The sequence below is a fragment of the Sus scrofa genome, chromosome 1 (assembly GCF_000003025.6).
Source record: "Sus scrofa isolate TJ Tabasco breed Duroc chromosome 1, Sscrofa11.1, whole genome shotgun sequence".
Taxonomy (NCBI): Eukaryota; Metazoa; Chordata; class Mammalia; order Artiodactyla; family Suidae; genus Sus; species Sus scrofa.
Window position 1 is genome coordinate 107010647 of NC_010443.5, and position 25707 is coordinate 107036353.

The following is a 25707-nucleotide window of genomic DNA, read 5'->3' on the forward strand; positions in this document are numbered from 1 at the left end:
AGACCACTGTGGGAGAAGATAAACAATGTAATGGGTACCCATAATGGGTTTTATATACAACCAGTGATTTGCCAGTTATCCCATTCATTACCTAAGTTTTTGGGAAAAAGTCCGAGGTTAAAATTCTTCCGTGAAAACACATTCCCTGTATAGTTCCTATGTGGTGCTTATAATAAAAGATCTCTCTATTACTGAAAGGTGATTTTGGCTGGGGGGTGATGGATATATTGTGTTCTTGAGAAATGCGTTTGAGATTCGTCCAGGTTCTAGACTGGAATCCAAAGCTCCTGAGCAGGAGGGCAGAGGTCATAGTTTAAGATAGTTTACTCGGATCCTCTCTTGACCTTAATTCCCAAAACAATTGCCTGGGTAAAGGGAAAGGCTTTTATTAGAGTACAAGTTTTCCCTAATACAGATTAGGAAGAAGCATTTTCAACAGACTTTGTGGCAGGATCACTAAAAAACTTCCTAAAACGAGATTTAACATGTTATTCTACCTTATCACAGCTGAAAATATGCTATTGAAAAAGAGAGTCGTGACCTCTGCAACATCTTACTTGAGAATAATGTTTACAAATATATTAATATTCTCTTATTTTCTTTAAGGGAAAACGATGAGGGAGTTGGAGGTTCAGTGGGAGCTGTTCCCGGAAATCCCCAGAACGTCAGCACAAGCCTGGGAAGGGAGGCGGGAACGTTACAGTGGAGGATTATGAAGGCCGTCGGTGGCTGTGCAAAGGAAAAAAAACCTTGCCAAGAAAAGAGGGTATATAAAGCCCTGTTCATCAAGGACTGAAACCCAAAGGGGTTCCCTCAAAGCTTTATACGGCGGAGAGAAAACGTCCAGCATCCGTTTCCTCCAAGAGGGCGTGAACTGCAGGCAAAGGCAGGTCCCGAGGGTCAAGTGCCCCTTTCTTCCACTCCCACAACCTCTCCTTCGGTGATCACATCACATAGGTGACCTAGAACTGACCCAGAATTTCCTCGGACCTCTTACCCGCGCCCGCCGCCACAGCCTGAGCGAGTGCGGAGACCGCATCAGACAGGATGTACGGAGAGCTCTCGGAGTGCAGCCCTGCGGTCCAACCCGCCCGTGGCCATGGTGACCGCCGGAGACACGCAGCTCCGCCCCTTCCTCGCGACGTGGCCCCGCCCCTCCAAACCCGGAAGCGCGGGGCTCAGGCCAGCTGCGCGAAAGATTCGCGAGAGAGGGCGGTGGCCCAGGCCTGCTTGGCCGCGCGCCCCGCCCCTCGGAGGCCGGCTTTCCAACGCGCCCCCAAGGTCTGCAGAGCTTGCGGGTACAGAGCGCTCCACCCACCGGCCCCGACCCGGGCCCAGCAGCCTCCCTGGACTGGACCCGTGCTGGAGGGAAAAGCCGCCTTGGGGAGGCGGGAAAGGGAACTGGAGGCGGCCACGGAAGGTGAGGGTTTGGCTGGGCCCTGAGAAGCGGAGGGTGTGAGTGTTTGATGTGTTTGTGGCTGCAGGTGAGAGTGGTTTGTATTGTGAGCGGCTGCCTCTGTCGGCGTGAGTTTGTGTGGATCCGACTGTATCAGTTCATGTGACCATGCACGTGATTGGATGTCCCTGTGTGTGTTTGACTGAGGTCGATTCTGAGTTCGTGGAGGAGATCCGTGTGCCTGTGACCCCGCCTTTGTGTGGCTATCAATAGTGGGAGTGGGAGAAGGTGGAGGTCTGTGTATGAGTCGCCTAGGGTGAGGTGGAGGACGCTTGACCTGGGTACATTCTTGTAATCCTATCTTGGGGCTACACTGCTGCGGCCCAGGAACATATTTTTCTGTAAACTTTTAAGAACTCTAAGCAGACTAGTTGTTTTGGAGATTGCACCTCAGGCTGAAAGTGATAAATGCCTTTGTCACTGCTGAGTGGGGTCCAGGTGTGAGGCTGGTGAATGAGGCATGGGGAAAGTAGCAGGGCTAGGCTGTCTCACTTTTCCTCTTCTCCTTTAACTGGGGAGTCATAAATTCTGCATATGCTGCTGCTTTGTCTCCACCTACAATGTTCCAGCTCCTGTTGGCACAAAGATTCAAGAGACTGAGGGGTAATCGAATAGCTGTGTGCCAAATTTCCAAAAGCTTTTATATAAGCCATCTATACAAGATGAGGTGTCACAGTCGAAATGTCAGGTAATCAGCGTTTACTCCCATGAGGTTTAGAAGGTAATGAAATAAGTTTTTGAAGAAAAGAGAGATAAATCTTCCCCTGAGGAAACCTAAAAAAAGAATAGTTCTGGACTGGTATGCTGAGGTATGGAGGCCTACATTAAAAAGCCAATGGCATCACCTAGAGAGTCTCAGGTTCTAATATTTGGCTATTGATGGTGTTAATAATAATCACAGATTGTCCATAAGTCGATCATATTGTTGAGATAAAGGATCAGAAAACCTCTGACTAGTTAAACTGGTTATATGACTTAGACATTTGTAAAGGCGATTTCATTGACTGTGAATTGGCAGGTTCTGTTGAAACCCTGAGGATAAGTGGACTGTAAATTGGCTGGTTCTGTTGAAACCTTGAGACATAAGTGCACATAATTCTTGGTGCACACAGTTTTATTGTTGAGCAAGCACAAGGGGCAGAGAGGCCCAGGTGTCCAGAGCACTCGTGAGGAGGGGTTTCCTTAGGCAAGATTAAGGCAAAATTCCTGCAGTCCCTTTCCCACCAGCATGAACAGGTGCTTTTTTTTTTGTGAAGAGTCGAATTGTGAGAGATCAGATCAGTGTTGAGCTTGTGGTCCACATTCTTTCTTTAATTCTGACCAGTTTGGTCAAAATCTCAGTTAACTTTTTTTTTTTTTTTTTGCCATATGCAGAATGTTCCCCTTATGACTTGGAGAAGTATTCCTTCCCCTGTAGTGGATGAAAGAGAGCTGGGAGAACAAACTGCCTTTTCATACCACTCACAGCTGCTTTCCTTTTGCAGCAGTTTTTTTTTTTTTCACTTAAACGTCAGTTGGTCAGATGCAGCATTTGGTATCTATCTTACCTTTCATGTCCTGCCAAACCAGCACAAGTGTTAAAATCACTTGCCTCTACAAAAATTTAGTCACAGTTGGCTGGAATCTCTCCGTCCAGCAAGATTAGTTATAAATTGTTATAATGTTGGATGATTGTGAATAATACTGAGACTGTGGTAAGGAACATCTTTCTTCTTAACTGTTGCGGGAAGAAGTGGATGAGTGACGGTGAATGTGTGTGCCTGATTATGATGGGAGTGTGTGTATTTGTATGATGGTTTGGTTTGTACATTGCAATGGATTCTAAACTATGAATATTTTATCCCAAGTTTGGTGAACCTAGAAGCAAACTTTCTGGCTTTAATTAGCTAAGTTGTTTTATAACTCTATTGAGTAGGTTTTTTTTTTAAATCTAAATATGTTTTTGATATTTCCTCCTATACAACAGTAATTGTTTATAGTAATGTAATACTAGAAAATGTCTTCATTAGGAAATATTTAGGTGATATAGGAGTATTTCAAGTCTGTCTAGGTAGAAAATATTCCATAATTAACTATTTGTGCTAGCTGCTTTCAGTTAAAATCAGTGACCAGCTTAGAGAAAGGCTGTAATTCAGATGGCTTTGATTTTTAACATGTTAGTATTTGTTAAGAGGAAATGGATGTGGAGAGAATGATTTCTTCAGTTCAGTATGAGTAAGAAGTACATCTTTGCACACTGATTTTTCAGCATAAAACTAGCTGATGACTTTCTTGATGCTTTAGAGGCACTTAAGATTTTAATAAACTTTTCTAAAAGTACCATCCTGGCCTTGAGAAAAGAGACCCTTATTAGAATGTAAAGGTGAAACCAAGTTTAATGTTGGATGAACACATTTACCATCTCCTTGGAGTTCAGTTAGTAAACCTTAAGTTTACAGGTCACAGTTGTGCCTGCTGAATACCTTGGGTTCCTGAAGGAGCAAATGTGGAGGGCCCAGGAAGAAGATTAATTGGCTTTAGACTCTCCTGCTCCTGATCAGTCCAGAGAAGCCCCTCTGAAATGGCAGTTCAGAATCAGCCCAAAAGTTAAGTCCTAGGGTCTCAAACTCAAGGGAAACCCATGCATGCTTTGGGGTGGAGGACATGATGCAAATAAGCATGTGAATCCTTCCAGACTGATGGGTGGAAGTTCCTCATTTGGCCATAAGAATGTGCAACAAGGAACTATATAATTTTCAGGTTTCTGTTAGGATGACGCAGATGCCTGAGCAAAGACGGGCAGCCTTTAAGTTGAAGATGCTCAGCCAATCCAGTGCTCATAGGTACCCTGGTTTAAAGGGACTCCAGGATTGTCTGGTTCAGCCAGCTTAGGATATAGCTATTTATTTAGTCAATAGATAACGCCTTTGCTTTGGAGACACAGTGGTGAAACAGTCATAGATGAGAAAACAAGCCCAAAGAGTGTAAGTGGCTTTTTCAAGGTTACAGAGCTACAAAAGCTGGAAATCACTAATCTCATAACAGAAAACTACACATTTTCTTCCAAAGGCACATGTTTTGTTGCTAGTTATTGTGCCTTCAGGTCTATTCTGGTATCTTGTGATCGATTTTTCAGAGGACATTATATCACTTTTAATATCCATACGAACAGCAAGTTTTACTATATTTTGCATTAAAAACTACATGTGAGTTTCTGAAGTTATACTCTGCTAGAGTTAGATTTTGGGCATTTTATGAATTTATCAGGAAGCAGGCTTACATTAACTCCTTTTTCTAGTGTAGACTCTTCTCTAGAATTCTTTCAGACAGGAACATCTTTATTAACATGGATTCTTAAGGTATTGTCAAAGGATAGGTAATGCTGGACGTTCCCTTGTGGCATAGTAGGTTAAGGATTTGGCGTTGTGGCAGCTGTGGTGCAGGCTGCAACTGTGGCTCAGGTTCCATCCCTGGCCTAGGAACTTCCATGTTGCTGCCAGTGTGGCAAAAAAAAAAAAAAAAAAAAAAAAAAGTGATGCTACTATAGTTTGGAATCTTTTAACTAGGACAGGCAGTCAGGTGTCAGAAAGACTGCTCTGCATGTGGTCCTGGTTTTGCAATAGCCATGGGATCTTGAGTAAGTCATTTAAAGTTTTTAGGCCAGATTCCTCTTCTGGAGGAACTAAGGGGGTTGAAATAATTCTCTCTCAGGGCCCTTTCTGCTCTATGATTATAGGATTTCACCAAATTGTTTTCCGTAGTTCAAGTGTATACTGACAAGGTAAAATAGCCCATTTCCTTGGTTTCACCCTTTAAAGTATTGTTGGTAGAGCTAGACCAGACTCTACATTTAGTTCTGATGTAAACATGAATTCTTGACATGAAACATCACATGCTTTTATTTCAGGATTAACCTCCATTTCAGCTAATCATGGGAGAGATTAAAGTCTCTCCTGATTATAACTGGTTTAGAAGTACAGTCCCCCTTAAAAAGGTATGTATGGTTTTACTACACCTTTTATTTGCAAAATCTTGTATTGTTTTTGTGTGTGATTTAGACATCCTGTCCTGTAATGTTTGAGAGTAAAGGTTATTGCCAAGTATCATGACTCTGGGTTGCAGAGCATAAAGTTCACCTCTTGCCTGTCAAGCACAATCAGCTTTTGAGACTTATTCAGAGTAAAAGCAGGAATGAGTATACTCATTATTTTATAATTGCTTTTATATATTTAAGCAAGCAGGAATATGTGTACTTCTCTGTATAGTTTAGTAGAAAGCTAATAGCAATTGTGCAGTCAGTGCAATTAGAGTCTACTGGAAAGCGGTTTCCTGTTCCTCAGATTTAAGCTTTCCAATGGGGCATGTTACAGATTCTCTGTTTTCAATGATACGTACTCTTCCTGGAGACTGTATTTGCCTGGATGTCTAAAAACCTTAAACAATTATATTGAAGTTTGTTGACTCACTCCAAAATTAACCCCACATGTTTGGGATTGCACTAGACAAAGGTCGTATCAGAGTCAATTCTTTGCTGATCCCCTTGCAGAAGTATGAGTCCTGTGACCTGAAGATCATCTCTGTCTCTGTTATATTTCTTCAGGATAGATAGGTGTGGCAGTAGCATGCAAGTTTGAGGTAATAACAGAATTACTCTTCATATAGAAATTTGAGATACAGTCTCCAAGTATAAACTGAATACCTGCTATATACCTGGCATTGTTGTAGAAAGTCCACGTATCTCTAACTTAATTCTTTCAACAGTTTAACAAAGTGGGTAGTGGTGTGCCCATTTTACAGATGGAAAAACTGAGGTGTGTGGAGGTTAACGTGTTAAAGGTCACACAGCCTGGTAGAGTTTGGTTTAAAATCAAATTAACCTGGCTTCAAAGACACAACTTCTTGGCTGCTTACCAAAGGGAGCCCCTGTTTCTTCTTGCTACCCCAGAAGTGACTGCCCGTGCTACAAGAACTGCTCTTTGTCTTGTCCCATCCCCTCACATAACTTGCGTGAGTTCCCTTGATGGACTCACTCAGTAAGCCAGTTACTGGACCCAACACAACTCCAATACATCTAAATATTCTCAGAATTAGTTACAGGAAATAGTTTCATTGATGTGATTTTCTCCTTTCATCAATTTGGTCCACAAGTCATGAAAAGTTTGCTTGAAATTTTATTGTGCTAGATTTTAAATTATCACACAGATAGTTCATCTTTGGGTTAAGGATCTGGTGTTGCCGTGAACTGTGGTGTAGGTCGCGGATGCGGCTTGGATCTAGCATTGCTATGGCTGTGGTGTAGGCCAGGGCTACAGCTCTGATTTTACCCCTAGCCTGGGAGCTTCCATATGCTTCAGGTGCAGCCCTAAGAAGACAAAAACAAAAACAAAAACAAAAAAACATGCTATTTTTGTTACTTTTCTTCCTGACTGGATTATGAAAATAATTTCCCAGAAAATTTCAGCGATCTGAATATCTTTATCTCATATACATTTTCTTACTATAAAATTGGAGTTTACTCTATGCACTGTCAAAGGTCATTGAGATTTTTTACCACATTCATAGCAAAAAGAGACATGAAGAGCAAAAATGTGAGTGGCATATACAAAAGGCAAAAATATAATCATGAGATGTACTGCCACTTGGGGAAGTCCAGAAGGTATTTGTTAGGGCCCTCTGGACTTTGCCCTTCCCTGTTCGTCTGCTCCTCGTGATGCCAGTGATCCTGGTTAGTATGTGCCACCCAAAGTGACACTGTGGGACCCGCAGCACCGCCAGCTCATAGCTCTCAGAAAAATAGAACCTTGAACTTTTTAATATAAAGGTAGGATAAGTATTGATTGGCATTGGTCAGAGTTCAGGCAGTTAATGTACTCTTCTAAATACCAGCAAAAAGTCAGCCAAAGAGAGCAAAAATTAAACTATCTTACAATGACTACGAAGAGCTGACACTGTTGACACTCTTCAACACTCGTATCCGCCCAACTTTGTGCTGAACACCTGATTTGTCTCAGCTCATTTAATGCTCATCTTTTTTCTCATGTTGGGTCAAGAACCACTAAATCAGGGAGCTTTCTAATAACCTTCCTCCTTCTCCCCAAAACACCAGTTTTTCCCTGAGCCCACTCCCCGCACCTGACTGGTTTGAAACATTCCCTGGGGACAGACACCTGCACCTGCCTGGTCCCTCCTCTCCAGCAGCCCCCTCAGAGGCAAGGTCTAGGTCAGCTTCTGAAGCATCTCCTGAATGGAACCATCTCTACCCAGTTTCTCCCAGGAGCCCGGAGTCTCATCTTCCTTTCGCCTCCCCTGTTCACAGGCTGACCCTGATGATCTCAGGGAATCCTCTGGGCCAGCGCTGGAGAATGACTCTGCAAATTGCCTTCCTCCTACATGCTTGTGCATGCGCGCGCACACACACACATGCAGCCAGAGATATGGGGAAGAAATAAGATGTCATGTACCAAGTTTACTGTTTAATGGTAAACAAAATAAATTTCATATAATCATGGCTGGGAAGGAAAACTCAAAACTGATAGAAAAAGCAGCTCTTGGGAAGAAGAGTATCAAGCAATTCCATGGACTATGTTAGCACTGAAGAAGGAAAAGGAGAACAAAGCCGTTTATTATATGTGCTAGTCTGGTGTGAACCTTGTGTTAGCTTGTAACAACTAAGGCAGTGGTATTAAAATTGTTAGCAAAATTATAGTGTTAAAAATATCTATATAAAACCAAATCCAAAGGTTTTTCATTTTTTTCTTATAACTTTTCCTCCAGATTATTGTGGATGATGACGATAGTAAGATCTGGTCGCTCTACGATGCAGGCCCCAGAAATATTAGGTGTCCTCTCATATTTCTCCCTCCCGTCAGCGGGACTGCAGATGTATTTTTCCGGCAGATTTTGGCTTTGACTGGCTGGGGTTACCGGGTTATTGCTGTAAGTATTACTGATTCAGGATTAAAACTCAGGTCCACATTTTGTGTGTGTGTGTGTGTGTGTGTTTGTATGTGCATGAGCTTTTGTTTCTGATTAACTATAGTAATGGGCATGTTTTTTATTGAGGTAAGATATTGTTTTCCTTTTTTAAAATATGAAAGGGAAGAGTTCCTGTCGTGGCTCAGTGGTTAACGAACCCGACTAGTATCCATGAGGACGCAGGTTTCGATCCCTGGCCTCGCTCAGTGGGTTAAGGATTTGGTGTTGCCATGAGCTATGGTCTAGGTCAAAGATGCGGCTCAGATACCACATTGCTGTGGCTGTGGCTGTGGTATCAGCAACCAGAGCCACCGGCTACAGCTCTGATTGGACCCCTAGCCTCCATATGCTGCGTGTTCGGCCCTAAAGAAACAAACAAACAAAAAATGTGAAAAGCGGTTTTTTGAAAGAAGGTGGCGAGGGACTAAAACAGAGGCACAGAGGGGACAAACCTCTACTGGAAACCTTCTCTACCTCCAGCTCATATGTGCATTTTCTGATTAAGTCTGGCAAGTGGGAAGCATTATCTTTGTTTATAGGTGAGGAAACTGAGATCCAAACCATTTTAGTAATCCCCAAGGGTCACCCAGCCAGTAGGTGGTGGAGGGGAACCCATTTCTAATCCTACTTTCACCCCGCTTCTTTTTTTTTTTTTTTTTGTCTTTTTTGCTATTTCTTGGGCCGCGCCCACGGCATATGGAGGTTCCCAGGCTAGGGGTCCAATCGGAGCTGTAGCCACTGGCCTACGCCAGAGCCACAGCAACGCGGGATCCGAGCCGCGTCTGCAACCTACACCACAGCTCACGGCAACGCCGGATCGTTAACCCACTGAGCAAGGGCAGGGACCGAACCCGCAACCTCATGGTTCCTAGTCGGATTCGTTAACCACTGCGCCACGACGGGAACTCCTCACCCCGCTTCTATTCCACTACTGCTTCGGGGGCAGCACAGGGATCTGTTAAGGTCCAGGGGACTGAAAGCTTGTTTAATGTCTTTGACAGCTGAGGTGAGATTCATTAATTAGCTCATATCCTTTACATTTGGTTAAGACCTTTTTTTCTTTTTTCTTTTTGTCTTTTTTAGGGCACACCCATGGCATATGGAAGTTCCTAGGCTAGGGGTCCAATCAAAGCTACAGCTGCCAGCCTATGCCACAGCCGCAGTCATGCCAGATCTGAGCCACCTCTATGACCTACACCATAGCTCATGGCAATGCCAGATCCTTAACCCACTGAGTGAGGCCAGGGATCGAACCTACTTCCTTATGGATGCTAGTCAGATTTGTTTCCACTGAAGCTCGACAGGAACTCCCACCTTCTCTTTCTTGAGAAAACTAGTTATTGTTGGCTGCCTACCACCTTCTCCCCAGGTCTTTTCTTCTCTGGCTAAATTTCTCCAGATTTTTTTTTTGGCCCTCCCATGGCATATGGAGTTCCATGCCAGGGATCAGATCTGAGCCGCAGTTGTGACCTAAGCCACAGCTGTGGCAACACCAGATCTTTAACCCACTGTGCTGGGCCGGGGATCGAACCTGGGACCCAGTACTTCCAAGACACCGCTGTTCCGACTGCACCACAGTGGGAACTCCTTCAGATTCTCAAATTGTTCGAATTGTTCCTCGTAAGGTGTTTGAATCCCTATAGCACAATCCTCCCTCGTTCTGGGTTTTTGGTAATCCCTCTCAGTGTACAGCATTGCAGGAGAGCAGGGTAGTAACTGCCCTCATCCCAGCCCTCGGCAGCCTAAGTCGCAATAGTACCTGTCCACGTGATCACTGTTTTTTTGTTTTTTGTTTTTTTTGTCTTTTCTAGGGCGATACCCACGGCACATGGAGTTTCTCAGGCTAGGGTCTAATCAGAGCTGTAGCCGCCGGCCTACGCCAGAGCCACAGCAACTTGGGATCCGAGCTGCGTCTGCAGCCTACACCACAGCTCACGGCAACACCGGATCCTTAACAAGGATCCCAAGGATCCTTAACAAGCAAGGCCAGGGACCAAACCTGCAACCTCATGGTTCCTAGTTGGATTCATTAACCACTGAGCCACGACAGGAACTCCCCACATGGTCACTGTTGATCAATCAGGGAGAAGGGGGAAACTGAACAGGCATCTCTCTCACTTTAGAGCATTTTCCAAAGTTGATGGTGTGTTTATTGCTCCAAACTGGCAGGTCGTATAGCTTTGCCTTCTGGCTGAATAGTTCTTCTCGCCCTCAGGCTTTTTGAAATGGGATTTCCCTATTTCATTAGCTACCTAATAAATCAAGAAAAAGCCAGGAGTTCCCATTTCGACTCAGGGGAAATGAATCTGACTAGTATCCATGAAGATGCGGGTTCAATTCCTGACCTCGTTCAGTCAGTTGAGGATCCAGCAGCGCTGTGAGCTGTGGTGTAAGCTGCAGACATGGCTCAGATGTGGCGTAGGCTGGCAGCTGCAGCTCTAATTTGACCCATAGTCTGGGAACCTACATATGCTGCAAGTGTGGCCCTAAAAAGACCCCCCCCCCAAAAAAAAAAAGAAAGAAAAGGCCAGCAATGTCTTTAAAATTACTTTGGCCTTAAGATTTTTTTGTTTTGTTTTGTTTTTTGTTTTTTCTAGGGCCGCAACCATGGCATATGGAGGTTCCCAGGCTAGGGGTAGAATCAGAGCGGTAGCTGCCAGCCTACACCACAGGCACAGCAACATGGTATCCGAGCCGTGTCTGTGACCTTCACCACACCTCACGGCAACGCCGGATCCTTAACCCACTGATCGAGGCCAGGGATCGAACCCACAACCTCATGATTCCTAGTCAGATTTGTTAACCACTGAGCCAAGACGGGAACTCCTGGCCTTAAGATTTGATCAGAATGCCCAACCTCACGGTGTTCTGAAACTTACTAGGTATTTTTTCAGTATATAGCAGTTAAGTTGTGTGGATCCATCATTCATTTAAATTTTTCTTGAGGAGTCTGATTGTGGCTCAGCGGGTTAAGAACCTGACATAGTGTCTGTGAATATGTGGGTTCGATCCCTGGACTTGCTTAATAGGTTATGGATCCCAGTGTTGCTGTGGCTATGGCATAGCCACAGCTCAGATTCAACCCCTAGCCCGGGAGCTTCCATATCCTGCAGGTATAGTCTAAAAGTAAAAAAATAAACAAATTTTAATGAGATATTTATAGATTCTTGCAGGAAATAATAGAAAAATATCCCTTTTATACTTTGCCCAGTTTCTCCCAATAGTAACATTTTATAAAATTGTAGCAGGGTATCACAACCAAGGTATATTTTTAAAATTTATTTTATTGAAGTATAGTTGATTTAGAGTGTATTCATTTCTGCTGTACAGCAAAGTTATTCCATGATGCATTCATTATTCCATTATATATTCTTTTCGATTATGGTTTATCATAGGACACTGAATACAGTTCCCTGTGCTATACAGTAGGACCTTGTTATTATCCATTCTCTATATAATAGTCTGCATCTGCTAATCCCAAATTCCCAATCCATCCTTCCCCCACTCCCACTCCCCCTTGGTAACCATAAGTCTGTTCTCTATATCTGTGAGTCTCTTTCTGTTTCATAGATAAGTTCATTTGTGTCATATTTTAGATTCCTCATTTAAGTGATATCATATGGTACTTGTCTCTTTCAGATTTACTTCATTTAGTATGATAATCTCTAGGTCCATCCATGTTGCTGAAAATGGCATTACTTCATTCTTCTCTTTCTTTTTTTTAGGGCCACACCCGCAGCATATGGAAGTTCCCAGGCTAGGGGTCAAATCGGAGCTATAGCCGCCAGCCTATACCACAGGCACAGCAACACCAGATCTGAGCCGAGTCTGCGACGTATACCACAGCTCAAGGCAACGCTGGATCCTCAACCCACTGAGCGAGGCCAGGGATTGAACTCATATCCTCATGGATACTAGTCAGGTTCATTACCAGTGAGCCACCCCTGGAACCCCATCATTGTTTTTTTAAAAGTTGTATTGGATTATAGTTGGCTTACAATGTTGTGATAATTTCTGTTATACAACGGAGTGATTCAGTTATACATACACACATATACATTTTTGTCAGATTCTTTTCTTATATGGGTTATCACAGAATATTGGGTAGAGTTCCCTGTGCTATATAGCAGGTCCCCATATCCATTCCATATACAGTAGTGTGCATATGCCAATCCCAAACCCCCAATCCACGTCCACCCCTGACCTGTCCCCTTTGGTAACCATAAATTTGTTTTTGAAGTCTGTTTTTGTTTTGTAAATAAGTTCATTTGTATAATTTTTTATATACCATATACAAGTAATGTCATATGATGCTTGTCTTTCTCTGACTTATTTCACTTAATATGATAATCTCTAGTTGCATCCATGTTGCTGCAAATGGCATTATTTCACTCTTTTTTATGGCTGAGTAGTATTCCATTGTATAAATGTACTACATCTTCTTAATCCATTCCTCTATCCATGGACATTTAGGTTGTTTCCATGTCTTGGCTATTGTGAATAGTGCTGCTATAATCATAGGGGTGCATGTATCTTTTGGAATTAGTTTTGTTCAGATATATGCCCAGGAGTGGGATTACTGCGTCATATGGTAGTTCCATATTGAGTTTTCTGAGGAACCTCCATACTGTTTTCCATAGTGTTGTACCCATTTACATTCCCAACAGTGTAGGAGGGCTCCCTTTTTTTCACACCCTCTTCAGCATTTGTTGTTATAAATCTCCAGCATAGATTTCTTTAATGGTGGCCATTTTGACAGGCATGAAGTGGTAGTTTTGATTTCCATTTCTCTAATAATTAGCGATGTTGAGCCTAACATGTACCAGTTGGCCATGTATATGTCTTCTTTGGAGAAATGTCTATTTAGGTCTTCTGCCTGTTTTTCTTTTTTCTTTTCTTTTTTTTTTTTTCTTTTTTTCTTTTTGGCTGTGCCTGCAGCATGCAGAAGTTCCCAGGCCAGGGATCAGATCTGTGCCATAGCAGTGACAATACCAGATCTTTAACTGCTAAGTCACCAGGGAACTCCCTTCTGCCTATTTTTCTACTGGGTTGCTTATTTTTTCATAACCAAGACATTGATGTTGCTATAATCCACTGAACTTGTTCAGATGTCCCAGTCTTACTCATACTCAGGTGTGTGTGTGTGTGTGTGTGTGTGTGTGTGTGTGGTTTACAGTTTTGCCACCTGTCTAGGGCCCAGACATAAAAATGTTATCCCCTTCTTTTAGGCTATTGTCTGAATCACTTTTCAAATTTTCTGCTAGGGAGAGTCTGTTTTCCATCCTGCCTCAGGGTAGTGGACTCGGAATTTTAGTAGTAATCAGAATTTTAATAGTAAAAGTAACATATCATATCTGAGATTATCCCCTGACTTACATGGCAGTCTCTATCCCAATGATTTGTCAATGACAAAATGAATCTAAGTGCTTAAAACAACAAGCCTATCAGATGGGTTTTACATATATTAAAGAGAGGGGAACTCAGGTGACAAGCTTGAGTCCCCTAGAAAGGAATTAGTGACTTTTTTTTTCTGCATTATTATCAACATTAATAGGCTACTTAAGATCAAGCACTTGAAAGTTTTGGTCACAGATAAAAGTACTATAAGAAAACAGATAGAATGAGGAAGTCAAAAATGGAGGAACAGTTTTACTGAGTACTTTCTTTTAAAAAAAAAAAAATGCTACCACAAAGAGAGGAAACTCTCTTTAGAACAGATTTTATTTCTAGTTCTCCTGAGCCACAGTTCAGAATGAATTGGATGCAACTAGAGCTAATCATACTAAGTCAGAAAGAGAAAGACAAATACCATATGCTATCACTTATATGTGGAATCTAGAATATGGCATAAATGAGCCTGTCTACAAAACAGAAACAGACTCACAGACATAGAGAACAGACTTGTGGTTGCCAAGGGTGAGGGGGGAGGGAATAGAATGGACTGGGATTTTGGGGTTAGTACATCTAACCCCAATGAACTGTTATATTTAGAATGGTTAAGCAATGAGGTCCTATTGTGTAGCACTGGAAACTATACCCAGTGTCTTGGGATAGACCATGATGAAAGATAGTATAAGAAAGGGAATGGGAGAGAGTGTGCCTGTGTGTGCCCGCGCCTGTGTGTATATATATGTGTTGTTTCGCTGTACAGCAGAAATTGGCACATTGTAAATCAACGATAGTTTAATAAAAAAAAGAATGAAATTGGATTAAAAGGAAAACAGTATTTCTTCACTTGAATGGGTTCTGCTTTATTCACCCTTGGACTTTTTCAGAGTCTCTCAGCTATTTGGAAAGGAAGTAAATGTGAATTGAAATTGTTGTTTACTTACTAGAGCATGCTTTTTTATTTTTTAAATTATTCTGTTAGATAAAATGTGAATTTTGAAGTTTAGAAGATGAGACCTAATTTTCATATATTTTGAATAAAGAGCAAAGCTTGAGGAGATAAAAAATGCTATTAATGAAATTTTTCATATATATATGAATTGCATTTTACTTTGACCATTTCTAAAACAAATTTTAAAATTATTATTCCAGTTGCAGTATCCAGTTTATTGGGACCATCTTGAATTCTGTGATGGATTCAGAAAACTTTTAGACCATTTACAATTGGATAAAGTGAGTACCTTGAAATGAATTACAGCTGGGTTTTTTTTGTCTTTTTTTTTTTTTTTTTTTTTTTTTTTTTTGTCTTTTTGCTATTTCTTTGGGCCGCTCCCGCGGCATATGGAGGTTCCCAGGCTAGGGGTCGAATCGGAGCTGTAGCCACTGGCCTACGCCAGAGCCACAGCAACGCGATATCCGAGCCGCGTCTGCAACCTACACCACAGCTCACGGCAACGCCAGATCGTTAACCCACTGAGCAAGGGCAGGGACCGAACCCGCAACCTCATGGTTCCTAGTTGGATTCGTTAACCACTGCGCCACGACGGGAACTCCACAGGTGGTTTTAATGCAACATTTACATTGTAAAGTATAATGTTGTCTTATTTAATTAATTATTTAATTAATTACTTTTTTTTTTTTTTTGCTGCCTGCAGCATACGGAGTTCCCTGGCCAGGGATCAGATCTGAGCAGCAGTAATGCTGGATTCTTAACCCACTGTGCCAGGCCAGGGATTGAACCTGTATCCCAGCACTCCAGAGACAACGCCAATCCTGTTGCACCATAGCAGGAACTCCAGTTTTTTTCTTTTCTTTCCTTTTTTTTTTGGCCATATGCACAGCGTATGGAAGTTCCTGGGCCAGGCATTGAATCCAAGCCACATCTGTGACCTACACTGCCAAGGATCCTTTAACACACTGAGCTGGTCTGGGGATCAAACCTGTGCTATGGTATCCTTATCCCACTGCACCATAGCAGGAATTCCTCTTTTATTTCTTAATAACAGCTCTTTTGAGATATAGTTCACATACCATACAGTTTACCCTTTTAAAATGTATAATTCACTGGCTTTTGACATTTTAATGTGTGCAACCATCACCACAGTCAATATTATTTTATTTATTTATTTTTTGGGGGTCTTTTTAGGGCGTCACCTGCGGCAAATAGAGGTTCCCAGGCTAGGGGTCTAATTGAAGCTGTTGCCACCAGCCTATGCCACGGCCACAGCAACGTGTGATCCGAGCCGCATCTGCAACCTACACCACAGCTCATGGCAACGCTGGATCCTTAACCCACTGAGCAAGGCCAGAGATTGAACCCACAACCTCATGGTTCCTAGTCAGATTCATTTCTGCTGCGCCACGATGGGAACTCCTATTTTATTTTTTTTGCTTTTTAGGGCCGCTCCCGTGGCACATGGAGGTTCCCAGGCTAGGGGTCAAATCAGAGCTACAGCTGCCCGCCTACACCACAGCCACAGCAACACAGGATCTGAGCCACGCCTGCAACCTACACCACAGCTCACGGCAACACCAGATTCTTAACCCACTGAGCGAGGCCAGGGATCAAACCTGTAACCTCATGGTTAATAGTTGGATTCGTTTCTGCTGTGCTACAATGGGAACTCCACCACAGTCAATTTTAGAACATTTTCCACCCCAAAAAGAAACTCCATACTTACTCAGCAGTCACTCCCTGAGCCCTGGCAACCTAATCTACTTTGTCTCTATGGATTTTCATATTCTGGATATTTTATGTAAATAGAATTATGTAATATGTGCTTTCGTTGCTGGCTTTTTTCACTTAGCATAATGTTTTCAGGGTTCTTCAATGCTGCAGATTGTATCAATACTTGATTCCTTTTTATTATCAAATAATATCCCACTGTATGGATATCACACATTATATTTATCCATTTATCATTTGGTTTGTTTCCATTGTTTAGTTATTATGAATAATGTGGGTATGAACATTCTTGTTCAAGTTTTTGTGTAGACATGTTTTCAGTTCTCTTGGGTATGTACCTGGGAGTGGAAATAATGAATCATAGTTTTCTCAAGGAGAAATTACAGAATGGTTTCATTTTCTAATGTGATCTGTGAATATTTTTAACTTGCACAATTTATATGCACAGTCTTTTTTTTCAATTTTTTTTTTCTTTTTAGGGCTGCACCAGTGACACACGGAAGTTCCCAGGCTAGGGGCTGAATCCAAACTGTAGCTGCCAGCCTACACCACAGCCACAGCAATGCCGGATCTGAGCCTCAGCTGTGACCTGTGCCTCAGCTCACAGCAATGCCAGATCCTTAACCCACTGAGTGAGGCCAGGGATCAAACCCACATCTTCATGGATACTGGTCGGGTTTTTAACCTGCTGTGCCACAACGGGAACTCCTATATGCACAGTTGTATTTTTTTCTTGACAGGGTGTAGACATTGCACTTAAATGCAATATTCCTAAATTTTTACCTGCTATAGACATTTCTAATGACTGGTAATGACAATAGTATTCTGTGGTTGGTGAAGATTAAAGCACTTTTTTGATACTTCAGGATTGATCGTTGTTTTTAGGATCCTTCTTGTGTTTGTTTCCTATTAGGTTCATCTCTTTGGGGCTTCTCTGGGAGGCTTTTTGGCCCAGAAGTTTGCTGAATACACTCACAAATCTCCCAGAGTCCAGTCCCTCATCCTCTGTAATGCCTTCAGTGACACTTCTATCTTTAATCAAACGTGGACTGCCAACAGGTGAGAATGTAAACACTCAGCCAACATTTTTATTATTTTTGTTCAGTGCAATTTTTAAAATGTTGGCATTTGTTTTTTTGATGCATTAGTGAGGGAGGGGCCATTTTTACTTGGGTCTTCTAAAACTGTCCTGCTTTTTATAAATAAAAACAGTCATCTTTGCAGAAGAAAAGAAGGCAAAGAACTCTAAATTCAGCTGTTTCTATTCCTCTAAATCATTATCTGGCTTTGTCTACTATAGGTGTATCTACCCTTACAAGTTTCTCTTCAGAGCATAATATGTAACTGATAACTATCCTCTTGCTCCGCCAAGTGTTTTGTGTACACAGTTCTGTGTGTTGACTGATGTTTTTTTTTTTAAGCCATATGGCTTCTCCCAATTTTTGATCACATTCTAATGTAAACCTTTATACAAATTACTTTTGCTCCTTCCCTTTCTGGGTAATTTCCTTGAGGTGTGTTCCCCAAATGGAGAGACTGGAGCATTTAGTCAGCAGATGTTCTGCATGCCCTGACACTTTCACCTTTTTTTTTTTTTTGGTCTTTTCTAGAGCCGCTCCCTTGGCATACGGAGGGTCCCAGGCTACGGGTCTAGTTGGAGTTGTGGCCAACGGCCTATGCCACAGCCACAGCAACGCAGGATCCGAGCTGCGTCTATGACCTACACCACAGCTCATGGCAACGCTGGATCCTTAACCCACTGAGCAAGGCCAGGGATGGAACCGGCAACCTCATGGTTCCTAGTCGGATTTGTTAACCACTGCGCCAGGATGGGAACTCCCACTTTCACTTTTTAGAGAGATGGAAATGATGGAACGCTCTGCGGGACACCTGCTTCCTCTGAGTCCTCCCTTCTTGATTTTTATCATTTTAATTAGTTTGATAGGTTAGTAATGGTACCTTAAAGCCGACTTCATGTGCATTTCTTTCATTGTTAGCAAGGCTAGGCTCTGCCCTACAAAGCAGCCTGGAGACTGAACCAACCTGTGTGATCAGATGGGTTTTCATGTAATGGTCTAGGTAAACATCGTTTTCACATCTGCTTAGTATGTTGCCCTCTTGATTTTTTAAAAACTTTTCCTGATCTTTTCTCAGTCATTTACTGAGCATTCGTGTGGCAGTTGCTTTTATACCTTAGCCACAGATACTTCACGTCCAGATGATGTGCTAAAGCTCATTGATTAGTTTTCATGTTGTTTGAATTGCCCTGGTATGTTTGTGCTCCTGTGTATCAACTACTTTTTATCAAATGTCTGCTTACTGTGTGCCACACCGAGGCTGCAGGAGCCAGCAAAGCCAATAGGATGCACCCCTCACAGAGCACACCTCTATTTAAAGGCATCATCACCTTTAGAAGATAAGAACTGGGGGTGGGGGGTGGGTAGAGAATGTAAAAACTTCACTGAAGTTTATTGAAAGAGGGCCACAGGGCCAGCTGGTCCTTGTGAGGGAAGCTCACTGAAAAAATGCATCAGAAAGTGGTCTGCACTTTTATAAGTCATTTTCAGCATAGGTTCAGGGAAATTCATGTTTATCCTAATATGGCTCTCAATGTAATTAATAGAATAAATATTAACACATATAGAAATACATAAAGATTGAATTGCCTTGAATTAGCTCAGTTGAATCTATTGATAGTAATAGGAGGTACAATAACTTTTCATTTTGCTATTTTTGAAATCTGTCTTAAATATCAACCATCAAAAGGTGACACAGACCTTAAGGTTGATATGTTAAGTGTTCAGTTTTCCAAAAGTAGGTTAACCATTGGATATAGGACCAGTTAGAAAATAAAATCTTGGGGAGTCCCTGTTGTGTCGCAGCAGAAACGAATCTGACTAGTATCCATAAGGATGCAGGTTCAGTATCTGGCCTTGCTCAGTGGGTTGGGGATCCAGTGTTGTGGAGAGATGTGGTGTAGCTTGCAGACGTGGCTGGGATCTTGCGTTGCTGTGGCTGTGGGGCAGGCTGCAGATGTGGCTTGGATCCTGCATTGCTGTGGCTGTGGTGTCGGCTGGCAGCTGTAGCTCCCATTTGACCCTTAGCCTGTGAACTTCCACATGCCATGGGCGCAATCCTAAAAAAGAAAAAAAAAAAAAAAAATCTTGGGATCATCAGAATGTCTTCCTCAGTAAAGGCATTTAGAAATACTGCTTATAATTATTCCACATTCTCAAAAGTTGAATCATATTAAATCGTAACTCTTTGGGATCTTAAGGAAGTGTATTTAAAAACTAGACGCTTCAACTAGCTCTTTGAAGGAGATTAGGTCCTTTTATCTCTAGATCCCAAGTACCTAGCTAATGCAGGGTTCCAGCATTGAATATTTGCCATTTATGTGTAGTGTTAGAAGTTTAAATGATCAGTTTTGTTTGTTTTACAGCTTTTGGCTGATGCCATCATTTATGCTCAAAAAAATAGTTCTTGGAAATTTTTCATCTGGCCCAGTGGACCCTATGATGGCTGATGCCATTGACTTCATGGTGGACAGGGTAAGGCTCATGGCATTGGCGTAGGGATACCTTGTACTGGGAATTCTCATGTCTGCTTGGTTCCTGAAGAAATATCTGTCTTTCCGAGTGTGTATGAGAGGTGTTTCTTAGGCAACCTTCCATATTAACTTTAATGCATCCAGATACCAAGGCTTCTAAGTACTTCATCAGAATCACTTGGAGGAACTTTTAAAAATAACAGATTCTAGGAGTTGCCTTGTGACACAGCAGATTAAGGATCAAGTGTTGTAGTGCAGTGGGGCTCAGGTCACTGCTGTGGCTCAGGTTTGATCTTTGGCCTGGAGACTTGCACATGCCGCAGGCACCGCCCGCCCCCCTCAAAATTTACAGATTCTAAGGTCTCAGACCAGACCGCCGATCTGGAATCCCTGGCCAAAGGGTCTGAGAATCTGGGTGTCTGGGTTTTTATCCTCTCCCTCCTCTTCTGCCTCCCCCGGGTGAGTGTGATGTAGCAGGTCTGGAGTTGCATTTAGGAACTACTGGGATAGACAGTTTTTGAAGCCTCTTCCAGCTCTGAGGTCACTTACATGTTTATCTGTCCTCTTTGAGCTGTTAGAATGGGCTTGCTGCCAACCTGGTTGAAGAGGCAGCTCACGTTGAGGGCTATGGAAGGCTGGGTGCCCAGGGTAGAAAAATGTCACCACTTGCAAGGTCCAGTTCATGGTCTCATAGACGTTGTGTTTCCTCAGTGGTGACCTTATTGGCCTCACCACACATTTATAAGGACAGAGATTATCTGTGGCTTTAATGTAAATGTGAAGAAATTCATTTAAAAATTAATTAAAAGAAAATTTACCTGTGTTTCTTTCTGCAGCTGGAAAGTTTGGGTCAGAGTGAACTGGCTTCAAGACTTACCCTGAACTGTCAAAATTCTTATGTGGAACCTCATAAAATTCGGGACATCCCCGTAACCATTATGGATGTAAGCTTCCTTTTAAGTAAAATAGATGCTAAACCTTTTAAAAATGCAATTCAAGATGCAGTGTGCCTCTTCAAATGCTGCCTTGGATATGTTTTTTTTTTTAAACCTCAGGTTTCTCAATTCCAAAATAGTCTTCTATTGCTTAGCCTATATTTTTCCTGGCAAGAATAATACCACTGAAATCAAAATAAATTTAAGCAAGCATGGTAGTCCTTACCCATTTTGGTTTGTTTTTGCTATTCTCATCAATAGATAATGCTTTTTACTTACTATACATCTGGGCAGCAAGTGAAGGTTCATTATGAGGTAGAGAATCAAGAATTCCATAGTCTAGGAGTTACTATCGTGGCTCAGTAGTCAACGAATTTGACTAGCATCCCTGAGGACACAGGTTCAATCCCTGGCCTCACTCAGTGGGTTAAGGATCCAGCATTGCCATGAGCTGTGGTGTAGGTCACAGGTGCAGCTCGGATCCTGCAGTGCTGTGGCTGTGGTGTAGGCTGGCACGTATAGCTCCAATTAGACTCCTAGCCTGGGAATCTCCACAGACGCTCTCTTCTGGAGTTTCCTGGTGTCTTAGCAGGTTAAGGATCTGGCATTGTTACGGTGGTGTCGAGGTTTGATCTCTGGCCTGGGGATTTCTGCATGCCACAGGCACGGCCAAAAGAAAGCTTGTTTCTTATATTGTTAAAAAAAATGTAGTGTAATATACATGACAGAACTCACCATTTAAACTACTTTTAAGTGTATAGTTCAGTGGCATTAACTACAGTTTTACAGTGTGCTGCCACTACCATTGTTATCTAGCACCAGGATTTTTCATTATTCCATACTGAATCTGTGCCCATTAAACAGTAACTCTCCATTTCCTCCCATCCCACGCCCATCCCTAGGGCCCTTTATCCTTTTTGTCTGTAAGAATTTGCCTATTCTAGGTTCTTCATATAAATGGAGTCATATAATTATACTTATATTTCTAGTTTGTTTTACTTACTTAGCATAATGTTTTTAAGGTTCATCCATGTTAAAGTATACATTACTGTTTATGCTTTAATAATGTTCCATTGTATGTATATACCACATTTTGTTTATCTTTTCATTGGTTGATAGATATTTGAGTTGTTTTTAACTTTTGGCTAGCTGAACATTGGTGTACAAATGCCCAGTTGAGTTCCTGTTTTCAATTCTTTTGGGCAGTACATACCTAGAAGTGGAATTGCTGAATCATTTGATAATTCTGTGTTTAACTTTTTAAGGAACTGCCTTATCTTCTGCAGGGGGTGTCCCATTTTACACCCACTAACAATGCATAAGCCTCCCAATTTCTCCATGTCCTGACCAACCCTTGTTATTTTGATAGTAGCATCTCACTGGGGCTTTGACTTTTTATTTTAATTTCTTTTGTCTCATAATGGATTTATTCCTAAATGCAAGTAATGTATTTTTATTTTATTTATTTTTTAATTTTTTGTCTTTTTAGGGCTGCACTTGCAGCATATGGAGGTTCCCAGGCTAGGAATCCAATTGGAGCTGTAGCCCCTGGCCTACGCCAAAGCCACAGCAACGCTGTGCTGATCGGAGCCGAGTCTGTGACAGCTCATGGCAACGCTGAATCCTTAACCCACTGAGAAAGGCCAGGGATCGAACCCACAACCTCATGGTTCCTAGTCGGATTTGTTTGCACTGCACCCTGACAGGAACTCTTTGCCTGCCCTTTCAAAGTTTCATTTACCACTTGGGTACACGGTCACTTAAAAACTGTCTACAGGTTTTGGTAAGGTGGTGTTGCACCTATTTTTATTTTCATAGGTTTGTTTCTTTTAAATTTCTTTGAAAAATTTTCTGTGTTATGTATAAACATAAATTTGTATGGTTTTTGTACTGAAAGATTCTTAAGTCATATACCCCAAGTTTCTAACAGTGGCTCCACCAAGAAAGCGTCTGGACTTTCTTATATTCTTAAAAAAATTTTTTTGAGGAGTTCCTGCTGTGGCACAGTGGGTTAAGAATCCGACTGCAGTGGCTTGAGTCTCTGCAGAGGCATGAGTTTGATCCTCAGCCTAGTGTGGTAGATTAAAGGATCTAGCATTGCTGCAGCAGTGCCTGTATTTAGTTCTTGGCCTGGGAACTTCCATTTGCAATGGGTGCAGCCATAAAAGAAATTTTTTTTGAATTTTTTTTCATCAAGCATATACTACTTATATAAGTGTTTTTGAATTAATAAAACTACAATGTTCTTTGGAGATTTCATGATCTTTTTGAAATTGGCATTTTTCAGTGATTGTTTGCTATTAATACTCTGCTAATTTAGTTAACTATATTTGGGCAAAAAGGAAATTCATGGTAGAATTTTTCCTCCAAAACAATGCAAAAGACATTTGGCAGTAAAAACTGCAGCTAATGTTTTATGTTGGGGTTAGAGTTGCCAGGGAGGAGCAAGAGGGGGCGGCCCAGGCGACAGAGAGGTTCAGTGATGTTGCCTGAAAGGAGTGCTTGGGGTAACGCTTAATGTGAAAAGAATATACTGAAATGACAGTTTCGGCCTCATGTTTTTAAAAGGTGTTTGACCAGAGTGCACTTTCAACTGAAGCTAAGGAAGAAATGTACAAACTGTACCCTAATGCCCGGAGGGCTCACCTTAAAACAGGAGGCAATTTCCCATACCTGTGCAGAAGTGCGGAGGTGAACCTCTATGTACAGGTACGTCCTAGGTTAGAACCCAGAGCACTTTGAACCCAGAGTCTGAAATATAAAAAAAGATTTTTTTTTTCGGTTATGGAGTAAGAGTGAGAAACACAGAATTCTCTGTAGCAGTGAGGCACTAACTGATAAAGATGGTCTATGTTCATAATTTACTGGAGAATTCAAGCATATTAGAGACAGCGGGTGACTCTCTGCCCACCATCCGTTTTCTTAGAACCACAGGCCTGAAGTCACACACTCAAGTAGCCATTTGGCACGACGGGATCTTGGCTCCCAGACACAATGATTTCAGTCAGAGCAGGACACCAGACTTAAATGGGCTCAGTCTGAATGCCATGATGTGACTTCTTGGCCTAATTTTAATGCCTGAAAACACACATATAAACTAACAAATACCATCTCTTCTAATATCTACCTAAATGGATATTAGAACAGTGGTGAGAAATGATAGCTTTGCAATTTGGCAAAAAGGTATCAAGAGCCTGTTTTTTTTAAAACAGTCATGTTCTTTGATCCAGTCATTCACTATGGCAACGGCTCCTAGGTAGAGGATCATAATACAGAAAAACTTGCATGTCAAAGACAGTCATTCCCGTGTTACAACAGCAGAGGATGGGAAGGGTAGACACCTACTTGTGAAGCGGCATTCCACAATTTAAGATGTTTATAAAGAGTGCATAGTCACCTGGAAGGAGTTCCCATTGTATGTTGCTCAGTGATAATGAACTGGACTAGTATCCATGAGGACACAGGTTCAATCCCTGGCCTTGCTTAGTGGGTCAAGGATCCGGTGTTGCCATGAGCTGTGGTGTAGGTCACAGACGTGGCTCGGATCTGGCATTGCTGTGGCTGTGGCGTAGACCAGTGGCCACAGCTCCACTTCCACCCCTCATCTGGGAACTTCTATATGCCTCGGGTGTGGCCCTAAAAAAAAAAAGTTTATAGTTACCTGGAAAAACTGCTTGCATTTTAAGTGAGGAAAAAACATCCCAAATTGTGGTTTTTGAAAATTATCTTGAGTTTCCCATTTTTCTATAATTGTTTAGTGTTTACATATGTACTTTTATCAAAGTATAGTTGGTTTACAATATTATTGTAGTTTCAGGTGTACAATAGTGATTCAACATTTTTATAGGTTATATATTCCACTTAAAGTTGTTATAAAATACTGGCTCTGTTCCCTGTGTTGTACAATAGATCATTGTAGCTTATTTTTTCCATTGTAATTTTTGTACATTTTAACCCTCTACGCCTATTTTGCCCCTACCCCTAGTACTTTGTAATTACAGAAGTAGAAAACATTTATACAGGACAGGATGTTTAACCTAATGATTCTGCATTTTTGCAGATACATTTGCTGCAATTCCACGGAACCAAATACGCGGCCATTGACCCGTCAATGGTCAGTGCTGAGGAACTTGAGGTGCAGAAGGGCAACCTCGGCATCAGTCAGGAGGAGCAATAGCTGGGGCTGTTAGTGATGGGTGGTCCATGTGTGCATACAATCAGTGACGTCAGCGCCTGAGAGTCGGCCTCTGGTTGGTTGGTCAGGTTCACCGGTTATCACTGTGTTTGGAACTAGGACTGATTGTCATCTTCGTGACAGGCGGCAGCTCTTCTAAGCCAGTGTAACTATTCCTTCTTCAGTTTTTTTAGCCTTTGAACTTAAAGAAGTACTTTTGAAAACTCCCATTTTAAGAATTGTGAAAATTTTGCTACCAAAAGTCTTCACCACTGTTTCTTTGAGGTTTGGGATTTTGTGGGGTTTTCTCCTTTCCTTTCCCTTCCTTCTTTCCTTTCTGTTATTTGCTGTTAATGTTGCACATCCACATTGTGTATCAAAATGACACTGGTTATTTTGATGCTTTCTTGTTTATAACCGTTATCTGAGTGCCAAGGTAGTCACCCAGTGTTTGCTCTCCTGCAAATCAATGACTTCTAATTTCAGTTCAGCGAATTGTTTTCAGTTTTGGCTGTTGTCTTTCTACCCACTGCAGTCTTTGGAATAAAAATTCAACTTTAGTGA

At 41.9% G+C, this 25707-nt stretch overlaps 1 protein-coding gene across 2 annotated transcripts; it reads left to right on the forward strand.

The window, feature by feature from the left end:
* On the forward strand, nt 1085-25707 carry SPG21 (spastic paraplegia 21 (autosomal recessive, Mast syndrome)). 2 transcript variants are annotated; one of them, NM_001244929.1, is given in 9 exon segments: nt 1178-1420; nt 5343-5429; nt 8210-8371; nt 14951-15031; nt 17398-17543; nt 19927-20035; nt 20871-20978; nt 23538-23678; nt 25030-25703. In NM_001244929.1, coding segments are annotated over 8 exon segments (927 nt in total). In that variant the 5' UTR covers nt 1178-1420; nt 5343-5366; the 3' UTR covers nt 25147-25703.